The sequence below is a fragment of the Tasmannia lanceolata genome, unplaced genomic scaffold (assembly GCF_043159265.1).
Source record: "Tasmannia lanceolata isolate RefF3 unplaced genomic scaffold, GAP_Taslan_0.1 ptg000008l, whole genome shotgun sequence".
NCBI classification, from domain to species: domain Eukaryota; kingdom Viridiplantae; phylum Streptophyta; class Magnoliopsida; order Canellales; family Winteraceae; genus Tasmannia; species Tasmannia lanceolata.
In genome coordinates, this window is record NW_027518685.1 from 10720161 (window position 1) to 10744809 (window position 24649).

The window sequence follows — 24649 nt, forward strand, 5'->3', positions numbered from 1 at the left end:
CATCGTATGTTTGAAGATGTTCAGTTCAGTCAGTCACTCTCCTGGACTCTGAATTATTTGGTAGATTATACAGGAATCCCCAATTTTCAGTTAAGAACTTCCCAAATGAAATCCAATTCAATTTTGCCTTCTAATGGAGCCGGGTTCACGTCAAAACCCTTCATTTTTTAAAAGTAAAATTGATCCCTTCATTTTTTAGAGTAAAATTGAGTGGCATGGTCCAACTAGGACCCTTTGTACTCTCTCTCCCTCTCATGATGACGATGGTGACGATGGAAAGTTTCTCACAAATGAAATCCAATTCAGTTTTGCCTTCTAATGGATCCGGGTTCGCATCAAATCCCTTCATTTTTTTCAAAAATAAACTTGAGTGGCATTGTCCAACTAGTTTTTAGGGGCTGGGTTATAAGGGAATGGGCACCCTCCCTCTAATAGCTAGTTTTTAGGGGCGAGTTCTACCTGGTTGAATTCCCTACATGGGAGGTGCGGAATGATTTGAGCTGGTTCTTCAATGCAATGATTTGGTCTGTCATTGTTACGTTGGTCCAAGGAGGCTTTGATTTGCCAAGGATGATATCAACAGCGAACTTCGAGTCCTATTCAAGCCATACTCTGCCGTGGTTCAGGGAGGTAGCTAGCAGAAGGCCTTGGAAAATGGCTCAGTTCTAGCTCAAAGATGGTCTCCTTACAGAGAACATAGCAATGACCATGCCGAAGTGGTCACGAATGACTCCTCCAGTACCTCCCCCAGTGGAATCTAAAGAAGCGTCGGTGTTTATCTTGTGTTCCCCTGTTCTGGACTTCTCCAATGGCAAGGACAAGGGTTGCAGGTTTTAGGCATGAAACGATAGCCCAGGTTTTTGGCAGCAAATTCTGATTGTGAACTTGGGAAGTCGGTACAATCTAATGAGTTAACTTTGATCTTGACTTCCGCGAGGATTTCCCGGAGAAAGGTGACTTTTTGCGGGCGGGAATTTTCAAATATTCTCTTGTTGCGTTCTATCCATATTTTGTATGTTGCTGTAGTGAGACAGACCCTCTCCTCTTGCTTTGTTTCTCAACCAGATTTCCACGGCCGAAAGAGAAGGGAATGACTTCTTCTTGTATCCAAATCTCCACATAATTGAATACCATATCCAAGCCGTATAGGAACATTGGAAGTAAAGGTGGTTGACTGATTCCAGTTCAGAGCTGCAGAGAACACAAGATGGATTCAGATTAGGACCTTTGAACACACGATGGTGATGATGGAAAGTTTTCCTCTTTCTCTACCATTAGAGATGATGATCACAAAGCGCTGCATCGTTCGTCCCGCTTTATTACAGGACTTGGAGGAATGCAGTTGTCATAGAATACAGCCTTTCTTTGACGAATTACCAGCAGAGGCAACCATTTGGACCGTGCAATGGGTGAGCTATGGCGCCGTGCCCGCCTTCCCTATGGTAACCAACAATGAAAGAGCTATTCCTCATCTCTCCTTATGGGGTGTTCTCCAAATAAAGCTTCCCGTGTATTCATCCAAATCAGATCATGAGAAAGTTATGGACACGTTCACGAAACCGGAAGTCTTTCGATCCCATCAGTCAATGCCAATGGGTGTGCTTACGAGCTGGTGGCAACCGAATACCTTGCTCAGCAGGCGTAGCTTGGAGTGGGAGTGTAGCGGGGTAAGGTAAGGAAAGTGGCCGCCAGAGAGGCAGGCAAACCAAGCCAGGGCCTATTGAGCGCAGCTAAGCTAATATGCGCCCTATTTTGTTGATTACTATGCAGAGGGATCGATCACACTTCTTCTATTCAAGATTCTTTATCTGGAACCTCGAGTGCAGTCATTCACAGGCGTAAGGAAGGTCCTACTATTAGTGGATGACTAAAGTAGATACATCTGGGTTTCTTTACTTAGAGAGAAGTCCTAAGCTCTTTCTAAGTTTTGACTACACTGAAGAACTAATCCCAACATAACAAGAGGACCACTTTTGCGACAACATTCTCAACCTTCAGGGCTTTCCTGATTAGAAAAAGTGGCTCTTAAATAAGCTGTGCCTGGCATCAACTGAATATGGATCTTCGATGAAGGGCTATGGACCTGGACCCTCCTACAGGAAGATGAAGTACGTAGTCCTACCCACCCACCGAAAGGGTGATGTGAATGTGATTTGTAAATCTTATAGTTCCTTTTTGTAGTGGGTTGTCTTCACCCAATGTTATATTGTTGACTTGTTTTGGTTCCTAAATGTCAAACAAATAAGAAACTTTAGGAGGAAAGTAAGAACAAAAACATAAAATTCAGAAAACCACACGTATACTTCGTATTATGTACCAACATTTTCTAGAAAGATTGGGTGTGAAAGGAATAACAAGTGGGAAAATGAGCCTTGGGTCTGATTAGCCTATTATTCCTGCTACTTGACTTATTACATGCAGAGTTGTTATGTTCGGACCCAACAATTTGGCCTCTCACGTAGACTTATTAGATGCTCATGTCGACCATAAATCCAACATTATCGGTTCAGAGCTGCTAGGAAGACACACCCGTGTCAGGGAGCTCTCTAACATCATTCCTAATGAGCCGCTTACCTACAATGCATTAATGACCAGACAAAAGCACCCCTATTTATTTGATAAAATGACAAACATGTCATTATAAAGATACACATGGCAATAATAGGAGGGCTATCTGGGAGAACCCAGACAGAAGCATGTGCTCATATAGGTTTCTCTTTCTTGCTGGATTCTCTCTATTATCATCCAAATGTACAACAATTGTAGATTTTAGTTTATGGGATTTGCAGGGCAATTTCGCAGAAAGCCTCTCAAGGGTGTGTCTTGGCTCACTTTAATTAAAGCGGTCCTTGCCAACTTGCCTATTATCAAATGTCAGTCTTTAAATGCCCAGCGAATGTTTCTGATAGAATCGAGCAAATACAACGCCGGTTTCTTGGGGAGGCATAGAGAAAAGAAAAGGATATCATTAGTTAAATGGGAGGTCGTTTGTACTCATATCAAATCTGGAAGGTTAGGCATTAGAAGAATCAAAGAAATGAATACCGCTTTTTAGGTTAGTAGCTTTGAAGGTTTGGTGAGGAAAGGTCTCATCTTTGGGTAAAGGTAATAGAAGGTAAGTATGGGACGTTATTGGATTTCTGGTGCTCAGATGATAAGTTCAGATCCCTAAGCACAACTCTTTGGAAAGACATCATGAAAGTCTACCCCCATTTCGCAGAGGGAACTAGATTCAGAGTTTATGAAGGTAACAAAATTTTGAAAGAGTTGTTTCTTGACCTATATGCCATTGCCGCCAGCAAAGAGAGCTTAGTAAAGGATAACATGGAGAAAAGAGAAGATGGTGTCACGAAGCCTGGCTTTCGTAGGAATTTCTTTGAAAGGCAAATGGACTCAATTGCTAGATTATTGGGCCTGTTAGAAGGAGGCTACATTAAGCAGGATGGTGAAGATAAAAGGATATGGACCTTGAATTCATCTGGTGATTTCTCGATACAATCCTTCTACTTTAACCTACTAGTTTGTCCTGTATCTTCCAAGGTTGCTAGAGTTTGGTCACTCCAGGCTCCTCTTTGAGAGTGTTCTTTTGCGTGGGCGGTGTTAAAGTATAAAAGATAAATAACGCCTTTCTCCAACAGCTTAAGCTTTTGGAGAAGTTGGTTAGTTAACATGGTATCAGAGCCGAAGGTCTCGAGTTCAAACCTCCCGGATAGCAAAAATCCACATGTGATGGTTGACCCAAAGTGGGACCACATGTGCCACGTGTTTGCCAAGTGGGCCACACGTGCGGGAGAGTGTTAAAGTATAAAAGATAAATAACGCCTTTATCCAACAACTTAAGCTTTTGGAGAAGTTGGTTAGTTAACAGGCGGCTCTAAAGAAAAGAATCCAAACAGACGACTTCCTTCCCAAAAGGAAGATGATAATTATTGACCATTGTGCCCTATGTATTGAGGCGGGTGAAACAGTGGGTCACCTCTTCATTCATTGCAGAGTTGCTAGAGAAGTATGGGGCAAATTGCGCATAAGATTTGGCATCACTTGGGTTTTCCCTGTAAAGTTGATTGTTCTTCTCCAATGTTGGTCTCTCATCCATTGGAAGAAGAAAGGAAAAACTTTATGGATGTATATTTCCTAGCCACCATTTGGGTTCTATGGAAGGAAATGAATGCAAGAATATTCAAAGGGGTCTCTCGATCCCTGGATTTTCTATTCGTTAGAGTTTTAGGACTCACGATTTCCTGGGTGAGGGTTCTTTTATCTTTTAGATTTGTTTCTGCTTATGACCTTTGGGCAGGGTGGAGAGTGGTAGTGGCTTGGAGGTTTCGAAGCAAAAAGTGTCTCAGGAGTGGGCTCCCCCGGTGCCGGATTTCTTTAAACTCAACTTCGATGGCTCTAGGTTTAGAAACCCAGGCTTGGCTGGCATTGGTGGGGCTCTAAGGAATAGTGTAGGAGAGGTTTTGTAGGCTTTTGCTGGCCCTATAGGGATTTCTGATGCAACGGAGGTGGAGATGAAAGCGGTACATCAAGGTTTGAAGTTGTTGGCTGGAGATTGGATGGCAAATATGGTTGTTGAAGGTGACTATTTGAATGTCACTAGGTGGCTTAAAAAAATCTCAAAACCCTCCATGACTAAATGTTTGATGGGATGGCGAGATTCCCTTGGTCCTTTTTTCATATTCGCCGCTCTGCTAACCAAGTGGCTGACCGTCTAGCGAGAGAGGACGTCTCTAATGATGAGCTACCTCTTTTTGACTCTCTTCCTCCTTAATTCTTATTTTCTCTATATTGTTTTTTTCGATGTAATTTGCTTTGTATGACCACCTCGGTCTTATCTATCATTTTCAAAAAAAAAAAAAAAAAACAGTCGGCCAGAAAATTACCTATCACATTTGTTTTTTTTTTTTTTTTTTCATAACAGCTCCATGTCAATTAATGGAGGATGAGATTTTGTTTGTTAAGGCAGGTCAGTTTAGGTGTGCAACTCCAATATAAAATTCCTTTTTGGGACTGAAGTGTATACTCCAATTGTACCCACAAGACCATTGACTTACACTCCCAGACTGATTCCCTTGGAAATGTTCAACACAGTCTTGGGGCCATATTATAGGAGATCCAAGGTGGAGCCCACCAGGTGAACGGCCCAGATCAAGCTTGTAAATTTTTTTCTCAGTGACATAAAAGCTTGGGAGCCAAAACACATCCACAATAGGAAAAAAAATGCACTTAATTCTTAAATCTACTTGGCAAACTTCCAAAGAACTTAAGAAACCTTTCTAAACAATCTTAAAGGTACTTCAAGAAATAGAAGATTAAAAGCGAAAGATTAAATATGTATAGGGTATATTGGAAGAAAGGAAAGATTTAGAGGGAAAAAGAATCAAAGTTATGATTTACTCCAGATAACCCGTGTTGTTAGTGAGAACCTACTAAAGTAACTTAAACTCCAAACTAACTTATCCTCACAAGTTTCTAAAGCAATTTCTTAGGTAATAATTGAGATTTAAGTGTTTAGCACTCAAAATTCCCAGATTCTAAGGCAAGCTTATTGATATTGAAACTCAAAAAATTCAAAATTAATGAATTCAAATTTTAAAATTAATTGTAAACCACATTCCAAATCAAGGTTTATACGATCAAATCCCCACGGTACATTTCAACTACACTTTGACTACAACCATCTAAACTGTTGGCCCCCTTGTGGGTCGACCACAACTCAAAATTTGTACGTATCAAATCATTTTAACTCTTCGGTCGAATGATTTCCAGCAGTCAAATGCGGACCATCACTAATTATTCTTTTTAATTATTCATTTGCCCTATGATTTAGACGCCCAACTTACACATGGCCACCTCTATGGTGACGATGTGCTCGATGTCAAACACTCTAATTAAACTCGGTTAAATTATATAGGAGCGGAGATTCATCTTGCCTTGATCACCCCTTGCTCCTTGTGAATGTGAAATCATAGGATTCCCAGAGTTGAATAAGTCATGGATCCAAATTACAGGTCATGATGTGACCCTACCTTTACCATCCAAAAGCAAAAGTATAAAATCATCCACAGTTTTTTTTAAGATAACATATGAACTTATTTTCTTTATGGTGGGGTTCTCCATTGACTGCTTCTGCTGATCCAATTTGCCATTTTTTCTAATACTAACACCAGTACAGCTGTTTTCATGATATATATATATATATATATACACACACACTAAGGGAAGCAAATACCAGTACAGATGATAAATTCGCACCCGTGTAGGATAATTCGCACCCCTTTAAAGGAGGGTATGTGGCAGACTTTAACGCTTTTTAAAGTTTAGAGGGTGCGAGGATCCTAAGGGGGTGCGAATTTATCATTGCCCTATATATATATATATAGTTTTTTACCAAGTTGCACCGCCGGCTGCTTTCTTTTGAATTGTGAAGGATTTCGTTTCGTTCAATTCACCTTAATTATAATTAAAAAAACACATGGGACACGAAGCGAAAATAGGATATTTCGTTTGTGTATTTAACTATTTATAGCCATGTAAGATGCCCAACACATCACCAATTCGTGTGCCTGCCACAAGCCTTCCTCATCTTCTCTTAGGTACGTATAGTTTTGAATTTTGTAAGGTCTGGCAATCTACTTCTTTTAACTCCATTTTAGAACAATTTTATGATGGTAATTTTGAGTATCTACAAGTTAATTTCTAATATCATGATATCTGATTTGGGTATTGATGATAGGACATTAGTGCTCTCTCTCCCTCTCTCTCTCTCTCTCTCTCTCTCTCTCTCTCTCTCTCTCTCTCTCAAGTTGGAGTTTTATCATTATATTTGTGCAAGCTTTTATGCTAACATGGTGCACAAATTTACAACTAATCACCTTTTTTACCTGATTTGTACAAACAGTTAATAGCATGACGATGGGGGGGAAATTGAAGCTAGCTCTCTTATTTATAATCATGTTTAGTACTACTGAGGCCCGTCCAGAGCCTCCGGTGCAGCCTCCGATAACCGAAGCCATCCTTCACGGAATCGCGGCTTCACTTACTATGTTCGTGGATGAACTCGAACAAATGCCCAAACTCTACGGTTATTCATTCAGCAATGGTTTACCGGTAGCGGGAAGCCTCACCATAGGCATGTTCGAAAAGCATTGGGTAATATTCCCTTCTCCAAAAGTCATTATTATTTAGTCACCACAAGTAAACTATACATTAGATTATGACCCCCTAAAGTGTTGCACATCCATTAGGAAATTGATAGGGGTGCATCCTTTTTTCAATAAAGATAGGGAAATGATAATCAGCACAACCATATTTTGATATTTTCACAAACCATTTTGTCTTATAGTATTTATTCACCACAAGTAAACCAAACATTATTGTGGTCATGACCACCTAAAGTGTTGCACATTAATCAGGAAACTGAAATGGGAGTGAGTGGAGTATGGAAAGCCCCGGAAAAACAGTTGGGCCTCATGCTCCTCTCTCACAGTTGGGCCCACCAATATTCCATGGGAATTTTTCATGATTTACAAATCTCCCTGAGGACATGTTTGACAACCATGAAAAAATATTCCATATTCCATGGAATATTAATGGGACAAGTTGAATAGGATGGGCTACGAGGGAGATACTTGAGAGGATAGTCGGAAGCACTAACTTCTACTCCTGTCCCGGAAGCCACGTAGGGAGAGCAGGAAAAGCTACTGAAAATACAGGAAAAACAAAAACCTAATTTGAAGGGTGTATTATTTTTAAGAGTTATTAGGAATTTGTCATGCTCTCTCCATGCTGTCTCCACTCCTTCCCTCTCAACTCTGTCCCTATAGTCCTTCCAAGCTCCTCTTTTGCAATTGGGCCCATTACTATTCCAAGGAATAAATTTTCATGGTTGCCAAACAAGGCCTAAAAGTTACAAATAAATAAAGTCAAACCACAATTTTTTGCACTTGAGCGTAATCCGTGGCCAGTTATGACAAAATTCGTTATTATTTTTACGCCCTATTGTACCGCACAAAAACTTCAAACCGATATGTATTACCAAATGCACTATTTAACCCTATAAACTTTTAGGCCCTTTTTTGCATCTCAACTTTTATGCCCCCTTTTTTAAGGGCAATGATAAATTCCCACCCTCTCCAGGACAATTCGCACCACTTTTAATTAGACCTGGCAAACGGGTGGGCCGGGCCGGGTCAACCCGCGGTTCACCCGCAAATTCAAACAGTCGTTTATTTTGGGAAATGTTATCACTGGATTTTGATGAGAGCGGTATGGCCGGTACCGTAGGATAATCCAAGCCGTCCATTAGATGGCCCACAGCCTAAATAGGTTGTGCCCAAAAAATCATTTCAATAGGTTGATCCTAACCCTCCGATCTATAGAGGGTTAGGATCAAGTGATCAACTCTCTAACATTCAGATCGGAGGGTTGGGATCAACCTATGGTGCCACCCACAACCTATTTATATTCTATGGTGCCAGCCATAACCTATTCAGGCATCAAACCTTTAAAAAATAGATTAGCACGACAAAATCACCATCCTTTGCATTAAAAAAAAAGCCATCTGACTAAATTAGCATGACAAAATCACCACCCTTAAAAAAGCCAAATGACCCGCGAGCACGGGTCGCGTTTGCCGGGTCTACTTTTAATGTGAATTGACTATAAGAAGGTTAAAGTCTGTCACATACCCTCCTCCAAGGGGTCCGAATTATCCTAGAGCGGGTGCGAATTTATCATCACCCCTTTTTTAAATCTAACTTTTGGAATACACTTTTTCCCCGTGTAAACTTTTATGCCCTTTTCTTGCATCTAAAACTCTTTCTCTGGGAAAAAAAAAAATACTCTTTCTATTCCCACTTTTTCCATCTAACTTTTGCATTATTTTTCTTTCCTTGTTTATTCCATCCATGCTATAGAAATTCCACCGTGATTTCCCGGGCACAACAGTTTTTGCCTACGGAACCTCCCAAGAGTCCGCAACTGTGCCCGGCCCCACCATCGAGGCACTCCAAGGGGTACCCACATCAATTACGTGGCAAAATCATCTACCACAACACCACATACTACCGTGGGACCCAACTATCCCCACTGCGGTCCCCAAAAAAGGTGGCGTCCCTACAGTCGTCCATCTCCACGGCGGGGTCCACGAATCCAAAAATGACGGTCACCCCTTAGCTTGGTTCACTTCGGACTTCCAAGAAACCGGGTCGGCCTGGTCCGGATCCGAATACCACTACCCTAACATCCAACACCCCGGTAACCTATGGTACCACGATCACGCACTCGGACTCACCCGGGCCAACCTCCTCGCGGGCCTTGTCGGACCCTACGTGATCCGAAACCCTCACGTGGAAACATCTCTAGACCTCCCCTCGGGAGAAGAGTTTGACCAACACCTGGTCCTTTTTGACCGGAGCTTTCGTACGGACGGCTCTCTTTACATGAATTCTACCGGTGATAACCCGTCCATCCACCCCCAGTGGCAACCGGAATTTTTCGGTGACGCCATCATAGTTAACGGCAAGGCCTGGCCGTACCTTAAAGTCCAACGAAGAAAGTACCGTTTTAGGATCATCAATTCCGGTAACGCCCGTTACTATGGCCTATCACTATCCAACGGTCTAGATTTCATCAGTGTGGGGTCCGACTCATCCTACCTACCTACCCCAGTCAACACAAACACCCTACTCCTAGCACCATCCGAGATTGCTGACGTCATCATTGATTTCTCCACGTCATCAGCCAACGAGGCCTTTTTATCCAACGATGCCCCATACCCATACCCAACTGGAAATGCTGTTGATGGGCTAAATGGGAAGGTCATGAAATTTATAATCTCGCCGAGAAATCCAAATCCACCGGATAATTCAAAGATTCCGGCTAGCTTAATCAATTATCCGGCGGCATCCACGAGTGTTGGCATAACAACAAAAACAAGGTACATTGTCATGTATGAGTACCAAAGTGCGACTGGGAACCCCACACACTTGTACATAAATGGGAAGAGATTCGAAGATCCGGTGACGGAAACGCCGAAAACCGGTAGTACCGAGCTTTGGGAGGTGATCAATTTGACCGGAGATAATCATCCTCTACATGTACACTTGGGCACGATTCAGGCGATAAGGGTGCGACAGATAATCAATCTAACTATCTTCACTAATTGCATGACAATCAATAATGACGCGATCAAGTGCAATGTGAGTGCCCACGCCATTGGGAAATTGATTGATATCCCGGCCTATGAGAGGACATGGAAGAACGTGGTGAAGATGAGGCCTGGTTACATGACAAGTGTCATCGTCAACTTTCATCTTATCGATACAAATGCATCTTATCCGTTCGATGCAACAACTGAGCCTGGATACGTCTACCATTGCCATGTAAGTTTCTAAAGCTCTAAGGCACTACTTAATTTGATATCAATTTTGAATACCACCAAAATTGGTCTTTTTTTCTGGAAATAAGATTATTTAAGTTGGGGTTTATGCCTGTAGCTCAATGGTTGAAGTTTTGTGTCTCAACCTTGAGGTTGAAGGTTCAATTCCAGCTTACATAAAAAAATTTATTATAAGTTAGTATTACTCCTTAATGGGTTACTATAATTTATGAAAATGAATGTCTACTGAGAAATTGATTTCACTTCCATTTTTTCGTTTTTGCAGATTTTAGACCATGAGGACAATGCTATGATACGACCTTTGAAGCTGGTTTCTTGAAGAGATGACTTAAGTGAATAATGTCTATTATTGTGTTCTTGTATTTGATAGCATATAGCTATTAGCATGCGATATGAAAAATCGATCTGTTGCAGATCATTAGAAAGCTTAATCAAATAATATTTGCAACTATATCTCTATTTAAGTAGGTGAAATAAAACATTTTTGCTTTATTCGACCTTCTGATGACTCTCTCTCTCTCACACGCACTCTCTCTCCCCTCTCTATCTCGCACGCGCACACAACGTAGCCCATGTTTGACAACCACGATTTATTTTTCCATGGAATATTAGCTCATCCAATGGTGAGGGAAGGTGGGAGAGGGAGATGTCCGAGAGGTGTTGAGTGTGGGAAGGGTGTGAAAAGACTGAGAAATATGAAAAGAAAAACTCCATACAAAATACGCAACTTATTTTTTCCCCTAGTTTCTAGCCACTTCTCAACCTCTCCTCACTCATGCCCTCTCAAGTCTCTCCTCCCATCCTTCCTACGCCACTCTTAACTATTGATAAACTAATTTTTCATTGAAAAAATTTCATTGTTGCAAACAAGGCCTAAAGCCTAAATGGAGAGAGGAGAGTCCCTCAATGGGCTGGCCAAAAGTGGCCAGATGTTTTCTCAAGTTTGACTGGAAGAAGTCTATTGGGCCTAAGTACGACCCATGCTTGCAATGGCCAACGGTTTCAATATAGTCATTTATGTTGAGGTAAATAAAGCCTACCTTGAATTTTAGTCTTCCATGAAGGTTAGGGCTAGTTTGGCCCTGCAATCTAATTGGACTTTTGGTTCAATTTGTTTGTACTTGCAAATAATTAGATTCGGTTGCAATGAGATTGCAAATTTTGCACATACATCGCAGCCACAGTCCAATTACACTACCAATCCAACAAGCGTTTAATGATGAATACTGTTAGGTAATAAGCTTTCTATACACTTGAAACTAGAAAATTGGGGTGGGGGGTGTCTCAAGGGTCACATGCACTATTGAGAAATCAAGCACAAGGGGTTGCGTCACTTTTCACAATAACCTCATAATGCTCCTTTTTTTTTTCAACATTGTATTGTCAATCAAGAGATAACCACTCATTGTTAAGGGAACTGATAAATGCACCCCTTTTCACCTGGGACACCCGGCTACAGTGTATCTATGACTGAAAAGGGGCTGATGTACTTCACATTTGAAGGAATGAAGTGTGACCTGATTGCCACATACAATGCAGCAGCTGGGTGTCCCTAGTGTTTGAAAGGGGCGCATTAATCATTTCCCATTGTCAATTAGAAACGTCTCTATTTCGGTTGCCCACGTCGACAACTTAGTTAATTAGGTTTAGTGCTTTCTAACTTGGGTTTTAAAGGAAATTATGGTTAATCCCTATTAAGGTCTATTATTAGAAAGAGTAGTGGTGCATGGGCAGACCTAACCCTAATCCTTGTTTATAAATATGGGTGTTTGCTTAAGGTGAGCAACAAATTAAGATAGAAAATAGTGATTTAGGGTTCTTTTGTGGGTGCTCCCAAATCTGCTAAGGCAAATCCTAAGATGCCATTGATCTAAGCATCCAAACTTGGTTAGATTGCAAAATCTCCCCAGTGATCGACGAACTATTCAGCAGGAGAGTCTCGTAGAGATTGCATAGCATCACTATCTGATCACGGACGGAGGTATGACCAGTAAGATCAATTGAGATAGCCAGTCATGACAATCCTGTTTGTCTTTACCATTATAGGGTGAGCGTTATGTTGCAAACTACATGAGATCATGTTAGTGAGAGAGAGAGAGAGAGAGAGAGAGAGAGAGAGAGAGGGAGAGAATTATACAGTTACTACTCCTTTTGGCTGCCTGCCATCATTGCACAATGTCTGCAAGGGCTGCTAAGGTTGCAAATGAGTTGAATGCCATTCACCCTCATCTCAAACTACATCTCTTTAATAAAGACTCCAATCTCAAACTACTTCTCTTTAATAAAGACTACACTATCTGTAATAAACTATCTCAAACTACTTCTCTTTAATAAAGACTACAGTATCTATAACAAAGAATCCAGGCAGGTGAGTATATGTAGTTAAGAAATTATCTTCAGTGGCCTCATCATGACATTGTCTTCATGATCCAATATCTGCATAACAAAGACGACAAGTGTAACCAAAAGCCCATGAGCTTGATTAAACAAAACGTAATATGCTGCAAGGCCATAAAAGCAAAAGTAAAAATGAAGTACTAAAATACTTTTACAGTTCTAGATCAACAAACATAGTGTAGTTTACCTTTTCTTTAATTTAAGAATAAAAGTCATTTATTTTTTTACGTGAAATTTTTTGTATATTTTTAATTAAGGTCACGATTGAAGAGAAGTGATCATGCAATGGAATGTGTTCTCACCCTGTGGATGTGGGCATCGGTGCCAAATCATGTATGTCTTTGTGTTGTTGTGTGTGTTGCTACATTTTTCATGTTTTTATGATTTTATTCATTGTCATGTGTGTGTCAAATTTTGACTCAAATCATAAATATTGGTATCAAAACCTAGGTTGAAAACATGTGTGGAGGAGGAAGTAGAACCAAAGATTTGATATGCAGGATGAGCATGAGTGGAGATGGAGCATTGTTCGTGCTGTTTGTAACAGGTGGTTATCTTGTCGATCGGCGTTGGCCATGTGATAGTCAATGGGTTCTCCACATAGAATTTTTGTTTTCTTAACATATTTGATTAATCAACATGGATATTCATAATGGCATTAAAGTCATCGAATACTCAATTCTATATTGAAATTTTGATGAAAAGTGTACCTTCTCTCTGTTGAAGGGTATACTAGTTCAACAAAATCTGAACAAGGCACTGAAAAGTATAAGAAGTCGGAGAAGATGAAGGATGACAAGTGGAATGATATTATTTTTTTTTTGGTAGGTAAGAAAAATTGGATCTTCGAGCGGAATGATATTTATTTAGATCTTTGAGGGGAATGATATTGATTCGAAGGACATCAGCAAAATTGGACCTTGTCTGTCAGATAATGTTATGATTAATGTTATTTAGGAATATTAAACACCATTATCATGAGAGAAGTTGGAGAAGCTTTATATGGAAAAGAGCTTGACCAGCAATCTGCATCTAAAGAGTCAATTGAATGGGTAGAGATGGAGGAAGGAAAAATATCTTTTGGAGCACATAAATGTGTTCAAATGAGATTTTGGATAAACTCCACAAAAGTTAATGTCAAGATGAAGGAAGAAGACAATGTCATATTGCTTCTTTCCTTCTTGATTAATATGAAGATCTAAAGATTATGTTGTGAAAAAACCCTCACAGCAATCTAGGATTTCAATGGCAAAGATTTACGTGGTTCAGCAAAGCCTACGTCCACGGCAGAGGCAACGAGAAAATCCACTATAAGATCAAGAGAGTACAAGAGAAGATCAATATTTCTCACCAAACCCACATGAAACCGTAGCACACCCTTTCCCCCCTTTTTGAGCTCTCAACCCTCTTCAAAGACAAGAGACGAAAATAAGCCATAAAACCCCTTTATATAAGGCAGGCCAAAACTTACTCTTATAGAGCCGAAATCACTTAAAAACAGGCCGCATCCGGGTCGCACACAATATTTCGGACCCCAACCGGGTTGAATTCAAGACACCCAACTCAACAGATTATGTTATTATTTAAAAAGATATTGTGAAGTTGGAAGAGTTCTTTATGTCATTCTTATCTAACAAGATGAGGAGGAAGCCCATTCCTAAGGGTAGTCTATATCATGGGTTGATTGCTTAATAGGAGAATCGAATAGGAGATCTAGGAGAGACGTGTCAAGATTTAGGTTAACAAAAAAGATGTGCAATATTTTGATGGAAGGAGTTTTGTAATGTGAAGTCTTATTGTCTAAGAAGTACTAACAAGAACGAGAATGGCGGCATCTCCGATAGTACTATGGTAGCAATGGTAGATGGACAAAAGAAATTTATTGGAGATTTTGTCATAGTTTTCGTAGATAAGAATATGTATCATAATGATTAGTGTATTTTATGATCTTTTTATTGAGAAAAGTGTCCCTGCGCTTTGGTAAGTTATAAAGCCTCCCATTGGTTCGTATAGCGGGGCCACCTTTGCGGGTCCACAAAAAGTGACGAGTAGGAGGCTTTATAAGCCACTAAAGCGCAGGGAGCTCTCTGCGCTGCAGCGCAGGAACGTTTTCCTCTTTTATTTTGTTCATGTGTGCTGGAGGAAATAATATTTTGATATATTCCAAAGAAAGGAAGGCAATTGTACTGTTTTTGGGTGATAGGTCTCCTTGTGATGTTACAGGTATTGAGACATTAAAGATCAAGCTATTTGGAGTGATTGATGTTGGGTAAGTCCAAAAGATGTGAAAGTATCTGATATTGCTAAACCAGTTGAACTCCATGGGTTGCAGGTACTTAATTATAGGTGGATATATAAAAATCTCACGTGGTTGTATAGACTTAGTTAAGAGAGACAAGTATGATAATTTGTTTGGTAAAAAGATGGCGTCTAATAATATTCCTATGACCTCAATTGGTGGATGAAAATAAGGTGCATGGAGAATATTGTGTGCGACCCGGATGGATGCGGCCCATTGTAGATAATGGTCAGGTAATCATTCATGTGATGAGAGAGGACAAATCTAGGTCCCTCTTTAGAGTTAATTGGAAAAGTTAACTTTGGATAACAAAATTTTCGATTGTGTATAATCGGTGCTTCTTAAGGCCAATGGTTGTTTAAGATAGTAATAATAGACAAGTGGAGACACCGATTAAAAATCTTTAAGATGACTACGAACTATACCGAGTGAAGATTATTAGAATTTGTCTTGTTTCTCATGATTTCCTAGTTTAGCGAGAAAAGTTAGATACAACAGTTGTGGAGCTCTTGTGCCGTGGGCTGCAAGGCATAGCATTTGTAAACTTCCCCAAAGAGTCCACACGTTTGGTTTAGTTGTTTTTTTTTTAGAGTTTTGCTATATAGGGTTTCTTTATTTAATTAGTTTCTTTATTTCCTTCTTGTAGTAGGATTTATGTTTTTTTTTATTCTTACTATTAGCTTGTTTTAGCTGAACAAGGCTTGTTGCCTTTTCATTTAGCTTGTTACTTTTTCCTTTAATTTCAAGTGTAGTAAGAGTTCTCTCCTAAAAATAAATTAATATGAATATACAAGGGAGGTTTTATGCTTGTTTATAAAATAAAGTATTTCAACTTTCTTGTTAGAGAAAGTTGTTTTTATCTCGTTCTTCATAGATTCAAAGAATAGCTCTTCATGGATTCAAAGAGCATCCTTTGTGGATTCGAAGGTTATTCTGATAGGAGGTCACAACAATCAACCCCCGACTCATTATTTACGTTTCCGGCTATGCCAGGTGGTATCAGAGTCCTGCTATGTTCCATGGCTTCCTACAGAGAACGAGAAAATAAAAAACCATGACAGTAGAGATGGTCAATACCCTCCATAATCACATAGCGGAGCAATTGACACAGTTGAATTCTATTGAGCGTGAGCAACCCTATATCAACGACAGTAATCAGCAACTGCATGCTCAAGCTTTACCCCGAGTTCCACTCCCCGACTCTGAGTTACGTATTTTCTCGACAATTGTTACTCTAACGAGGAGGAATTCGAAGACATCATCCATCCGTGGTATACCTGTGATCGTTCTTCGCAAGCCACAGCTCATGATTGCGGATATTGTATTAGGGTGGATTTGTCCGAGTTTAATGGCCAACTTCACATCGAAGATTTCCTCGATTATCTTGCTGCAGATGAGAGATTTTTCGACTATATGGAGGTACCCGAGGAAAAGAAAACAAAACTCACGGCCATCAAGCTTATGGGAGGTGCTTCGACATGGTGGGAACAACTTCAACTTTCTCGTACAAGGATGGTAAAGCGACCAATCTAGACATGGGCGCGAATACGTCAAATTCTTTGTGAGAGGCTTGTACCCATTGATTGTGATCAGATTCTCTTCCAGCAGTAACAAAATTGCGGATAAGGAAGTAGATCAGTGCGGGAATACACAGAGGAGTTGTACAGATAATTGTCTAGGAACGATATTGCTTAGACCTAGACACAATTCGTAGCACGGTACATCGATGGTCTTCGTTATAAAATCTATGATCAGGTAACTCTTCACCCCGTTTGGACATTATCTGAGGCGGTAAAGATGACGGAACGGGTTGAGACCATGATGAACTGTCCAGAGGTACGTGAGTCAAGATGTGGTAGAGATAGCGCAAACGACGATCCCGACGACAAAAGAGAAAGAGGTTTTTCATCCTCATGTTGGAGCAAGCAAACCTGTCCAAGCATTCTCGACATGAGGAAGAGGACACGAGATGTTCCGCATACTTCAGCAACGGTCCCAGTCCCACGGCGTGATCCGTACGGGTAGAAGTTCAAGTAGCTGATCATGTGCTACAAGTGAAACCAATTGGGTCATAAATCTAGTCAATGTTCCAAAGGTGGCTGGCGTACTGCCAATCTAGCCGTTGGTGAGGAGCATGAAGATGATGATTCAGTGTCGTGCGAGTAAGAGGAGCAAAATATGGAAGAGGACCCCATCCCTACCATCTGTGCTCCCGGGCAATCCTTGGTGATGCGTCAAGTTATGCATATCAAAAGTAGAGGAGGACCCCAAAGTTTCTCAAGTGAAAGGGCAATCAGGTTTGACGATAAAGGAATCCCTTACCAAATCTAAGAACAAGAAGAAATGGAAACATAAAGGCTCGTTAAGTCCAATGCTAAATATAATGTAGAAAAGGCAGAGCGTCGGCATGCCAAAGTCTTTGAAGTTGGAGATGCTATGGTGACATCACCACAGAACTCGAGGTCAGGTTCTCTTCAAGTGGAGGGGAATGATGTGGGCTGCAAGGCATAGGATTTTTTAACTTTCCTAAAGAGTCCAAATGTTGGTTTAGTTGTTTTTTTTAGAGTTTTGCTACATAGGGTTTATTTATTTTGTTTCTTTACTTCCTTATTGTAGTAGGAGTTAGGTTCCTTTTTTTTTCTTACTATTAGCGTGTTTTATCCAAACAAAGCTTGTTGCCCTTTCTTTTAGCATGTTACTTTAACCTTTAATTTTTAAGTGTAGTAGGAGTTCTCTCCTATAAATGAATTAACGTGAATGTACAAGGGAGGTTTTATTCTTGATTATGAAATAATGATTTTCTTATTTCTTGTCAAGGTGTTTTATCTCATTCTTCGAGGATTCAAAGAATAGCTTTTCGTGAATTCAAAGGTTATTCTGATCCGAGGTTGCAACGATCAACTCTGACTCGTTCTTCGCATTTTCGGCTACGCCATTTTGTGTTTCCCATATGTCCAAGAGAGAGATAAATATTGTTTGTTTACTTTTGTGATGCATTATATATTCTTGTTTGTTTGTTTTTTATTTTATTTAGGGCAATGATAAATTCGCACCCCATGCTGTACGCAAACGCACCCCTTATACCATGATCTGACGTGAACAGTGCTCAACTTTAATGCTTTCTGACGTCAAATCACATCATAAGGGGTGCGTATGCGAACTCCAGGGGTGCGAATTTATCATTGCTCTTTATTTATTGTCATTTGTAAAAAAATTCAACCTATATCACGACATAGACCAAAGGGCTTATTAATCAAAACCAGCCAAATTGAGTCTAGTCTAATCGGGAGTGGTTGAGAAAAGAGACTCCTTGTACAATTCAATCTACAATTGACTTAGAAAATGATAGCTTGACTAATGAACCCGAAAATAGGCCCAGCCCGACCGACTTTATGTTGGGTCTAATGGGCCAGCCCAGCTGGCCTTACGATAGATCTACTAGGCCAGCAGGCCGGGCACCCCACTTGGACTCCGACATCCTCTCTTCCCACATATGCACATGGCAACACGAGGCTTACACCTGACATGGTAGAACAGAGCTCACGAGTTTTTTTTCCCCTCTAATACTGACTCAAAACCAAAAAAGCCAAAAAGGTATGGTGTAAACATCACACCCGTGAAACCATACCGGTGGGAACTGATTTTTGTCCTTTTTAAGGTGAGAATGGCCGTGCTAAAGTGATGGTTTTCCTTTGGTTGGAAAGAGGCTGTCTAATACGTTAGCCCTCCTCGGAAAACGAAGGGTGTTTCCGGTCCTTTTCAAAGATTTTATTGGCATCCTATTTAACACATAAGGCTTATGGGGGTTTGGATCTAGGGAAAGATATTTTATGAAAAAAATGTTTCATGAAAATAAAATTCCATGGTCCAGTTGGTTTCCATTTTTTTTTTCCTTGAAAAAGCCATTTTCCTAAAAAAATTCCCATGAAAAATGAGTTTTCCATGAAAACAATTCTCCAATAAAAAATTTCCATACGTCCAAACTACCCCTTAATAGGTTTGAGTGCTTAGTTAGTTCATTAGCCGAGTAATGATCAGTGAGTGTGACCCACCACATACTCAAAGCATGGATACACCATTCGATCATAATCAAACGGTTGTGATGTGTGGATCCCGTCACTTGATCATGGCAAAGTCTCAATTAAGTGGTGATCAAAGGAAAAGAAGCTTACATGGCAATGGTAGACGTAACCAGGCTCCGCAGACGCATTGAAAGGGTAAGGAGTTCTGAGCTGGAGGAGAGAGAATCTGATTAGGATTTTCGTGACACTCCCGGGACTCATCTTGAACACGTTCTTCCACCCGCTTTCGTGAGCTGGCACGTGAACTTTCTTGCCACGTAAATATTTGTCTATGTGGCACTTGATGGGATCATTGTTCTTCATCATACAATCTTTCAATTCATCTACCTTCACTAACTCTCTTTGCTCCAAGACCACAAATAACCCAAGATGGATGTGCAATGGGTGATTATCTTCAGTTAAATTGATCACATTCCACACCTCTGTGGACCCCGCCCGTGGGGTCTCAGTCACAGGCTCATCGTACGATTTCCCATTCAAGTATAGATGAGTTGGCTCATCGGTTGGACTCGTATACTCGTACATTGCGATGTATCGTGTCTCAATAGCATCACGTGGGGTCCCAACTGGATATTCGATCAATTTGCCTGGGACCCGCGATGGGTCCACCTCATGATCTTTCCTGATCACAAATTTCATGACCTTCCCATTAATATTGTCCGTTGGATCGCCAGAAGGGTACGGATAAGGTGCATCATTGCCTAGGATTGCCACATCAGATGCCGAAGTGGAGAAGTCGATGATGACGTCAGCAATCTCAGATGGGCCCAGGAGGAACTTTTGGACCTTGGCGGGCCGCGCCAAGTAGGTAGAGTCAGATGCCACGTGGACGAATGCCATGCCATTATTGAAGAAGAATCTATAGAAGCGAGCATTACTAGCATTGAGGATCCGAAACCGGTACTTTCTCCTTCGTACTTTCATCAAAGGCCAAGCTTTGCCGTTAACTATAATGGCATCACCGAAGTACTCCGGTTGCCATTGTGGGTGTATAGACGGGTTATTACCGGTAGAATTCATGTAGATAGAGCCATCTTTACAAAAACTACGATCAAAGACAACAAGGTGCCGGTCAAATTCTTGGCCGGAGGGGAGTTTAAGAGGACCCTCCACATGGGGATTTCGGACCACATAAGGTCCGAAGAGTCCGGCAAGGAGATTAACCCTGGTTAGGCCCATGGCGTGGTCGTGGTACCATAGGTTACCAGGGTGTTGAACATTGGGGTAATGGTACGTTTTTTGAGTCCAAGTGGGGCCCATATTTTTGAATTTGGCCGTGAACCAAGCGTTAGAGTTACCGTCACTTTGGGGCTCTTGGATGCCGCCGTGTAGGTGAACGACCGTTGGGACGCCGTTAGTAACGTTGACGGCGATTGGGATGGTTGGGTCCCACGGTAGGATATGTTTGGAAGGGAGGTGATTTTTCCATGTGACACGTGTTGAGATGCCTTGAAGAGTCTCAATCGTTGGACCGGGGACCGTTGCCGTCTGTCTAGAAGCACCGTAGGCAAACACCCGTGTCGGTGGAAGGTCTCTGTGGAATTTCTGCAAACCAAGAATCATGGAGATAATTTTAAGGGTATTGATATCTACAATCCACTTTTTGTTAAATACACATACACTCCCTATCTTTATCTTAGGGCACTGATAAATCGACTCCCCAGAAGGATAAATCGACTCCCCATGTATATTTCTCTCTCCTCTAGGTTAGGAGAGAGAAAGGTACATGGGGAGTCGATTTATCACTTCCCTTATCTTATCGAGCACTGCTAGGAATAGGAAAACGGTAATCCGTTTTGTGATTAAGAAAAACGGGTATCAACCCGAGTTACCCGAGACAAAGGGAGGGAGCTCGAATCCCCATAAAGCAATAAAAGTGTCAAATCAACGGTCATTTCACTCCCGTTTTTTAAGTGTTTTCCTTATCTTATAAAACATTTTCTTTACTTCATAGTGTGTGGTTAAATATAAAAGCCAATCATATTTAAATATCCAAGTTTGATCTTATTATATATGAAAGATTTATGTTATACTCATTGGAACTTCAATGAAGACGCCAAACAATAGTTTCTCATAAATATAAATCTATATGGAAATGATACATTTGACCCTTTTTTTACTCGGGACAGCCCCTCTAGTGTAAAAGAGTAATCAAAATACACTCTTTGAAGTGAAAAAAAGAGAGGTGAATATATCACTTACAAAATCTATAATATAGATCATAGCTTATTTTGTGAGATACTTTCTTGTCCTAAATATGCCAAATAAATTTATTTAAATCAAGAAATTATACGGTGCCCAAGCAGGCATGCTCGCGCAAGCTGTACAGTTGGATAAAATATCAAGGGCGCCTCTTCCATGAGCAAGCCCGATCCCACTCGGGCACCATATAATTTCTCAATTAAAACAAGAAAACATCATCATAGTTTAATAAAGTGGGCCACACTTAAGAATTGGTCCAGTGCTAGTTAAAGATCCCATATCTGAAAGGAAGGAAAGTTTTTGGGTTATATATGTGGATTTCTCTTATCCCTGTGTCGGGCACGATTAGTACTGCTGGAAAACAAAATCGGAGAGGGTAGTATTAAAATATGTAAGATGAGACCATTGGATTTGGTGTAGATAACACCATTGGATCATCTTAGTGGTAGATTAGGCAAGTGGGTTGAATAGGGTAGCCTAGATAAATTAAGCAATTGGATTGAATTAGAAATTAGGCTAGAATAGAATATTCCATTCTCATCCCTTTCCATACTTATGAAGATTTGATTTATGTTTATCATGTATGTGCTCTATATAAGCACACCTTTAGATTAAAGGTAACCTACTAACATTAACCTAATTGCTAATTTAAGCTAGCTACCTAATCTAGCTAGGTTACCCCATTCAACCCACGTGCCTAATCTGGCACCATGGTGATCCAACGGCGTGAATTCAACACAATCTGATTTAGATCTCGCATATTATAATAGGTAGATGATCCAGAACTGGACAATATCTACATAGTAGGGTCGGAGTGTGGCAGCTAGGGTCCAGTGGGGGCAGCTACTGATCACCGTTCGATCAAGTTCGAAAGGGTAACAAGGTTCAGCCATAGCAAAAGCTTAGTGTGGCGAATTTAGTGAGACCATATCAAGTAACTTTCTTAGAGCTGGGTAGGTCAGTCGACATTAATTTTCAAACCAACAACGTTGTGCGTGGGAAGCAAGGATTACTAGGAAAGCCATCAAAATTGCTTTGCTAGTGTCGTGGCTTTTAAAATACCGGCTACCATTGATAAACAAAAAATAGAATATAACATATAAATGGGAAAATGATATCTGCACTCATTTGTTTTAAAAATAACGCTCCTCTTCATTTTAGACTGTTCTAAAATATCTTCAACAACCAACAAGTGTTTATCAAAGTGAGGAGTGCCCTTATCAAAACAAGGGTTTAAGCAGACAAAAGTTGCCCCCCGGCCTATGCAGCAATAATTCAGGTATAGACTATGGACAAATGGGCAAATATTTCTACCCGTGGTTTTGATATCTTCCACCAGAATCTCGTCATTTATAGTCCTTCATGGCTACGAAAAATTAGAAAATAAAGAAAAGAATTGGAAGAGACCAAAACAAGGGGTTAGAAATACCAGCACCTAAGAACAGGAACAACGGGATGAACAAGGGATGTGTAAGAAGTTTCTCAGCAATGCTCTTATAGCAAGGAAAAACAAGGGGTGTGGAAATATCAATTAAAAGAACAGACCATGGAATTGATACTGCCACACCCCCGTGCTATTAGAGCATTACGGGACGTTGTTGCAGAGCCATGTTACCTCTGCATACAGCGTCCCAATCTTAAGACAAGAACCAAACAATATTTGCCACCCCCTCATTATTCTAAACCTTCTTCTCAATGGAGAGGAGAGGAGTTCATCTATCAGAAGCCAAAAAAAAGAAAAGGAAAACCAGTTTTTAAAATAATCTAATGACAGAGAAACTCACCCATTTCTTCCTAAACATGCCGATCTTGAGCGATTTTGAGACTGGAGTGCCATTTATCATGGAGAAGCCTTTGAGTTTTGGCATATCAGGAAGCTCGTCTACAAACATCTTCAGCTTTGATAGACTTATCGGCTCTTTATTGGCCGATATGGCTGTGAGACTGAAAACCCAAAAGGAGAAAAGGAGGATCAGAAGCTCCATGGCAGCCATTTTTTTTTTTACAAAACTCAAGGAAATGAATAGGGGGGATATGAAGAGACGAATAAAAGGTGGGTGCTTTTATGTATTTTCTATTTTTACACTGACACATTTATCTCCGAAGTATCTGGTTACAATGGAACGAGTCATCGTTTTCTTTTTTTTGATGGGTTGTCATCGTTTTCTTAGTGGGCTTCGATGATTTCCAAAAGTAATAAAAAGTAAGGCTGTCGTATGCATGGTCTTGTCGCGCATTCTTTGACCTTTAGCTGCTACGGTCCTTCTCCAAGAATAATTCATCTTCCCTTGGCTTCATTCAAAAACTCAATTCGACTGACTCGACTCAAATTTGGGTCAAGTCCAATTGACTCGAACGAGTAACTAATGATTCGGCAAGATGAATTGTTTTGGCTTGTTTGGTGTTATTAGGATGTCGAAGATTTGAAACCTGGTGTAGATGTTTTTACGGACTATGGATGGTCCGAGTCATCCAAAAATTCCTCTGATATGAGAATCTTGACAGTTCGATTGGGTGCCTCAAGCTCTTTTACAGGCTGCCGAATGGATGGTTAGGATAATCTGATCAAAGTGATCGAGCCATTGGCAGTCTAACAAGGTGGGGTCATCATATGGAAAGGTCAAAGTCGTTGATCCGGTGGTCTTCCATATTTGTTTGTCGTTGAGCTGGCATTCTAAAACAAGAGAGACAGAGGGTCCATAGAAAATCAGTCTTAATTTGCGCCCCTAGAAAGTAGGGCTCGCTTTTATTCTCAGTGATGAACCATTGAAATGGGGGTGTCTTTATAAGGGAAGTGATAAATCTGCCCCTTTTGATTACTTGGGACACCTAGCAAAAGTGTATGTGGCAATCAACCTCATTGAATCCTTCTGACATGAAGTAATCAGCCCCTCTGCAGTCATTGATACACTCCTGCTAGGTGTCCCAAGTAACTAAAAGGGGCGGATTTATCACTTCCCTTTTATAACTGCCTTTACAGTGTTTGGTTGCACAAAAGCTGGGGAACCTTCGGCATGCCATTCCACGTTTAGTTGCCAAAATAGCATTGTATTCCCCTCTGACTCTCTTGGATGTGTCACATTTAATAATTGCTTGTCTGACATGAATTCATTGTCTCCTCCTTATGACTTTTAAATCAAATTCTACTTAAAACAAAAAAAAAAAAAAAATAGTTGAATTTTTTAGGGATTGATGCTCTCTCTTTCTACATTGGTAATGTCACCCCTACTTATTCTCCTACTCTCTGAGTATATGCCGCGCAACCGA

General features: G+C 40.6%; 2 protein-coding genes across 2 annotated transcripts; one reads left to right on the forward strand and one right to left on the reverse strand.

Annotated features, from left to right (window-relative positions):
• Window positions 1-6456: 6456 nt before the first annotated feature.
• On the forward strand, window positions 6457-10801 carry LOC143882780 (multicopper oxidase LPR1 homolog 1-like). The gene is made up of 4 exons (XM_077386200.1): window positions 6457-6596; window positions 6902-7152; window positions 8919-10385; window positions 10668-10801. The coding sequence occupies exons 1-4, from the start codon at window positions 6539-6541 to the stop codon at window positions 10719-10721; spliced, it is 1830 nt and encodes a 609-aa protein (XP_077242315.1). The 5' UTR covers window positions 6457-6538; the 3' UTR covers window positions 10722-10801.
• A 1725-nt stretch (window positions 10802-12526) lies between these two features.
• On the reverse strand, window positions 12527-23468 carry LOC143884320 (multicopper oxidase LPR1-like). The gene is made up of 3 exons (XM_077387829.1): window positions 23167-23468; window positions 19271-20725; window positions 12527-12838 (listed from the first exon to the last, which is right to left on the reverse strand). The coding sequence occupies exons 1-3, from the start codon at window positions 23374-23376 to the stop codon at window positions 12785-12787; spliced, it is 1719 nt and encodes a 572-aa protein (XP_077243944.1). The 5' UTR covers window positions 23377-23468; the 3' UTR covers window positions 12527-12784.
• Between the last annotated feature and the right edge of the window lie 1181 nt (window positions 23469-24649).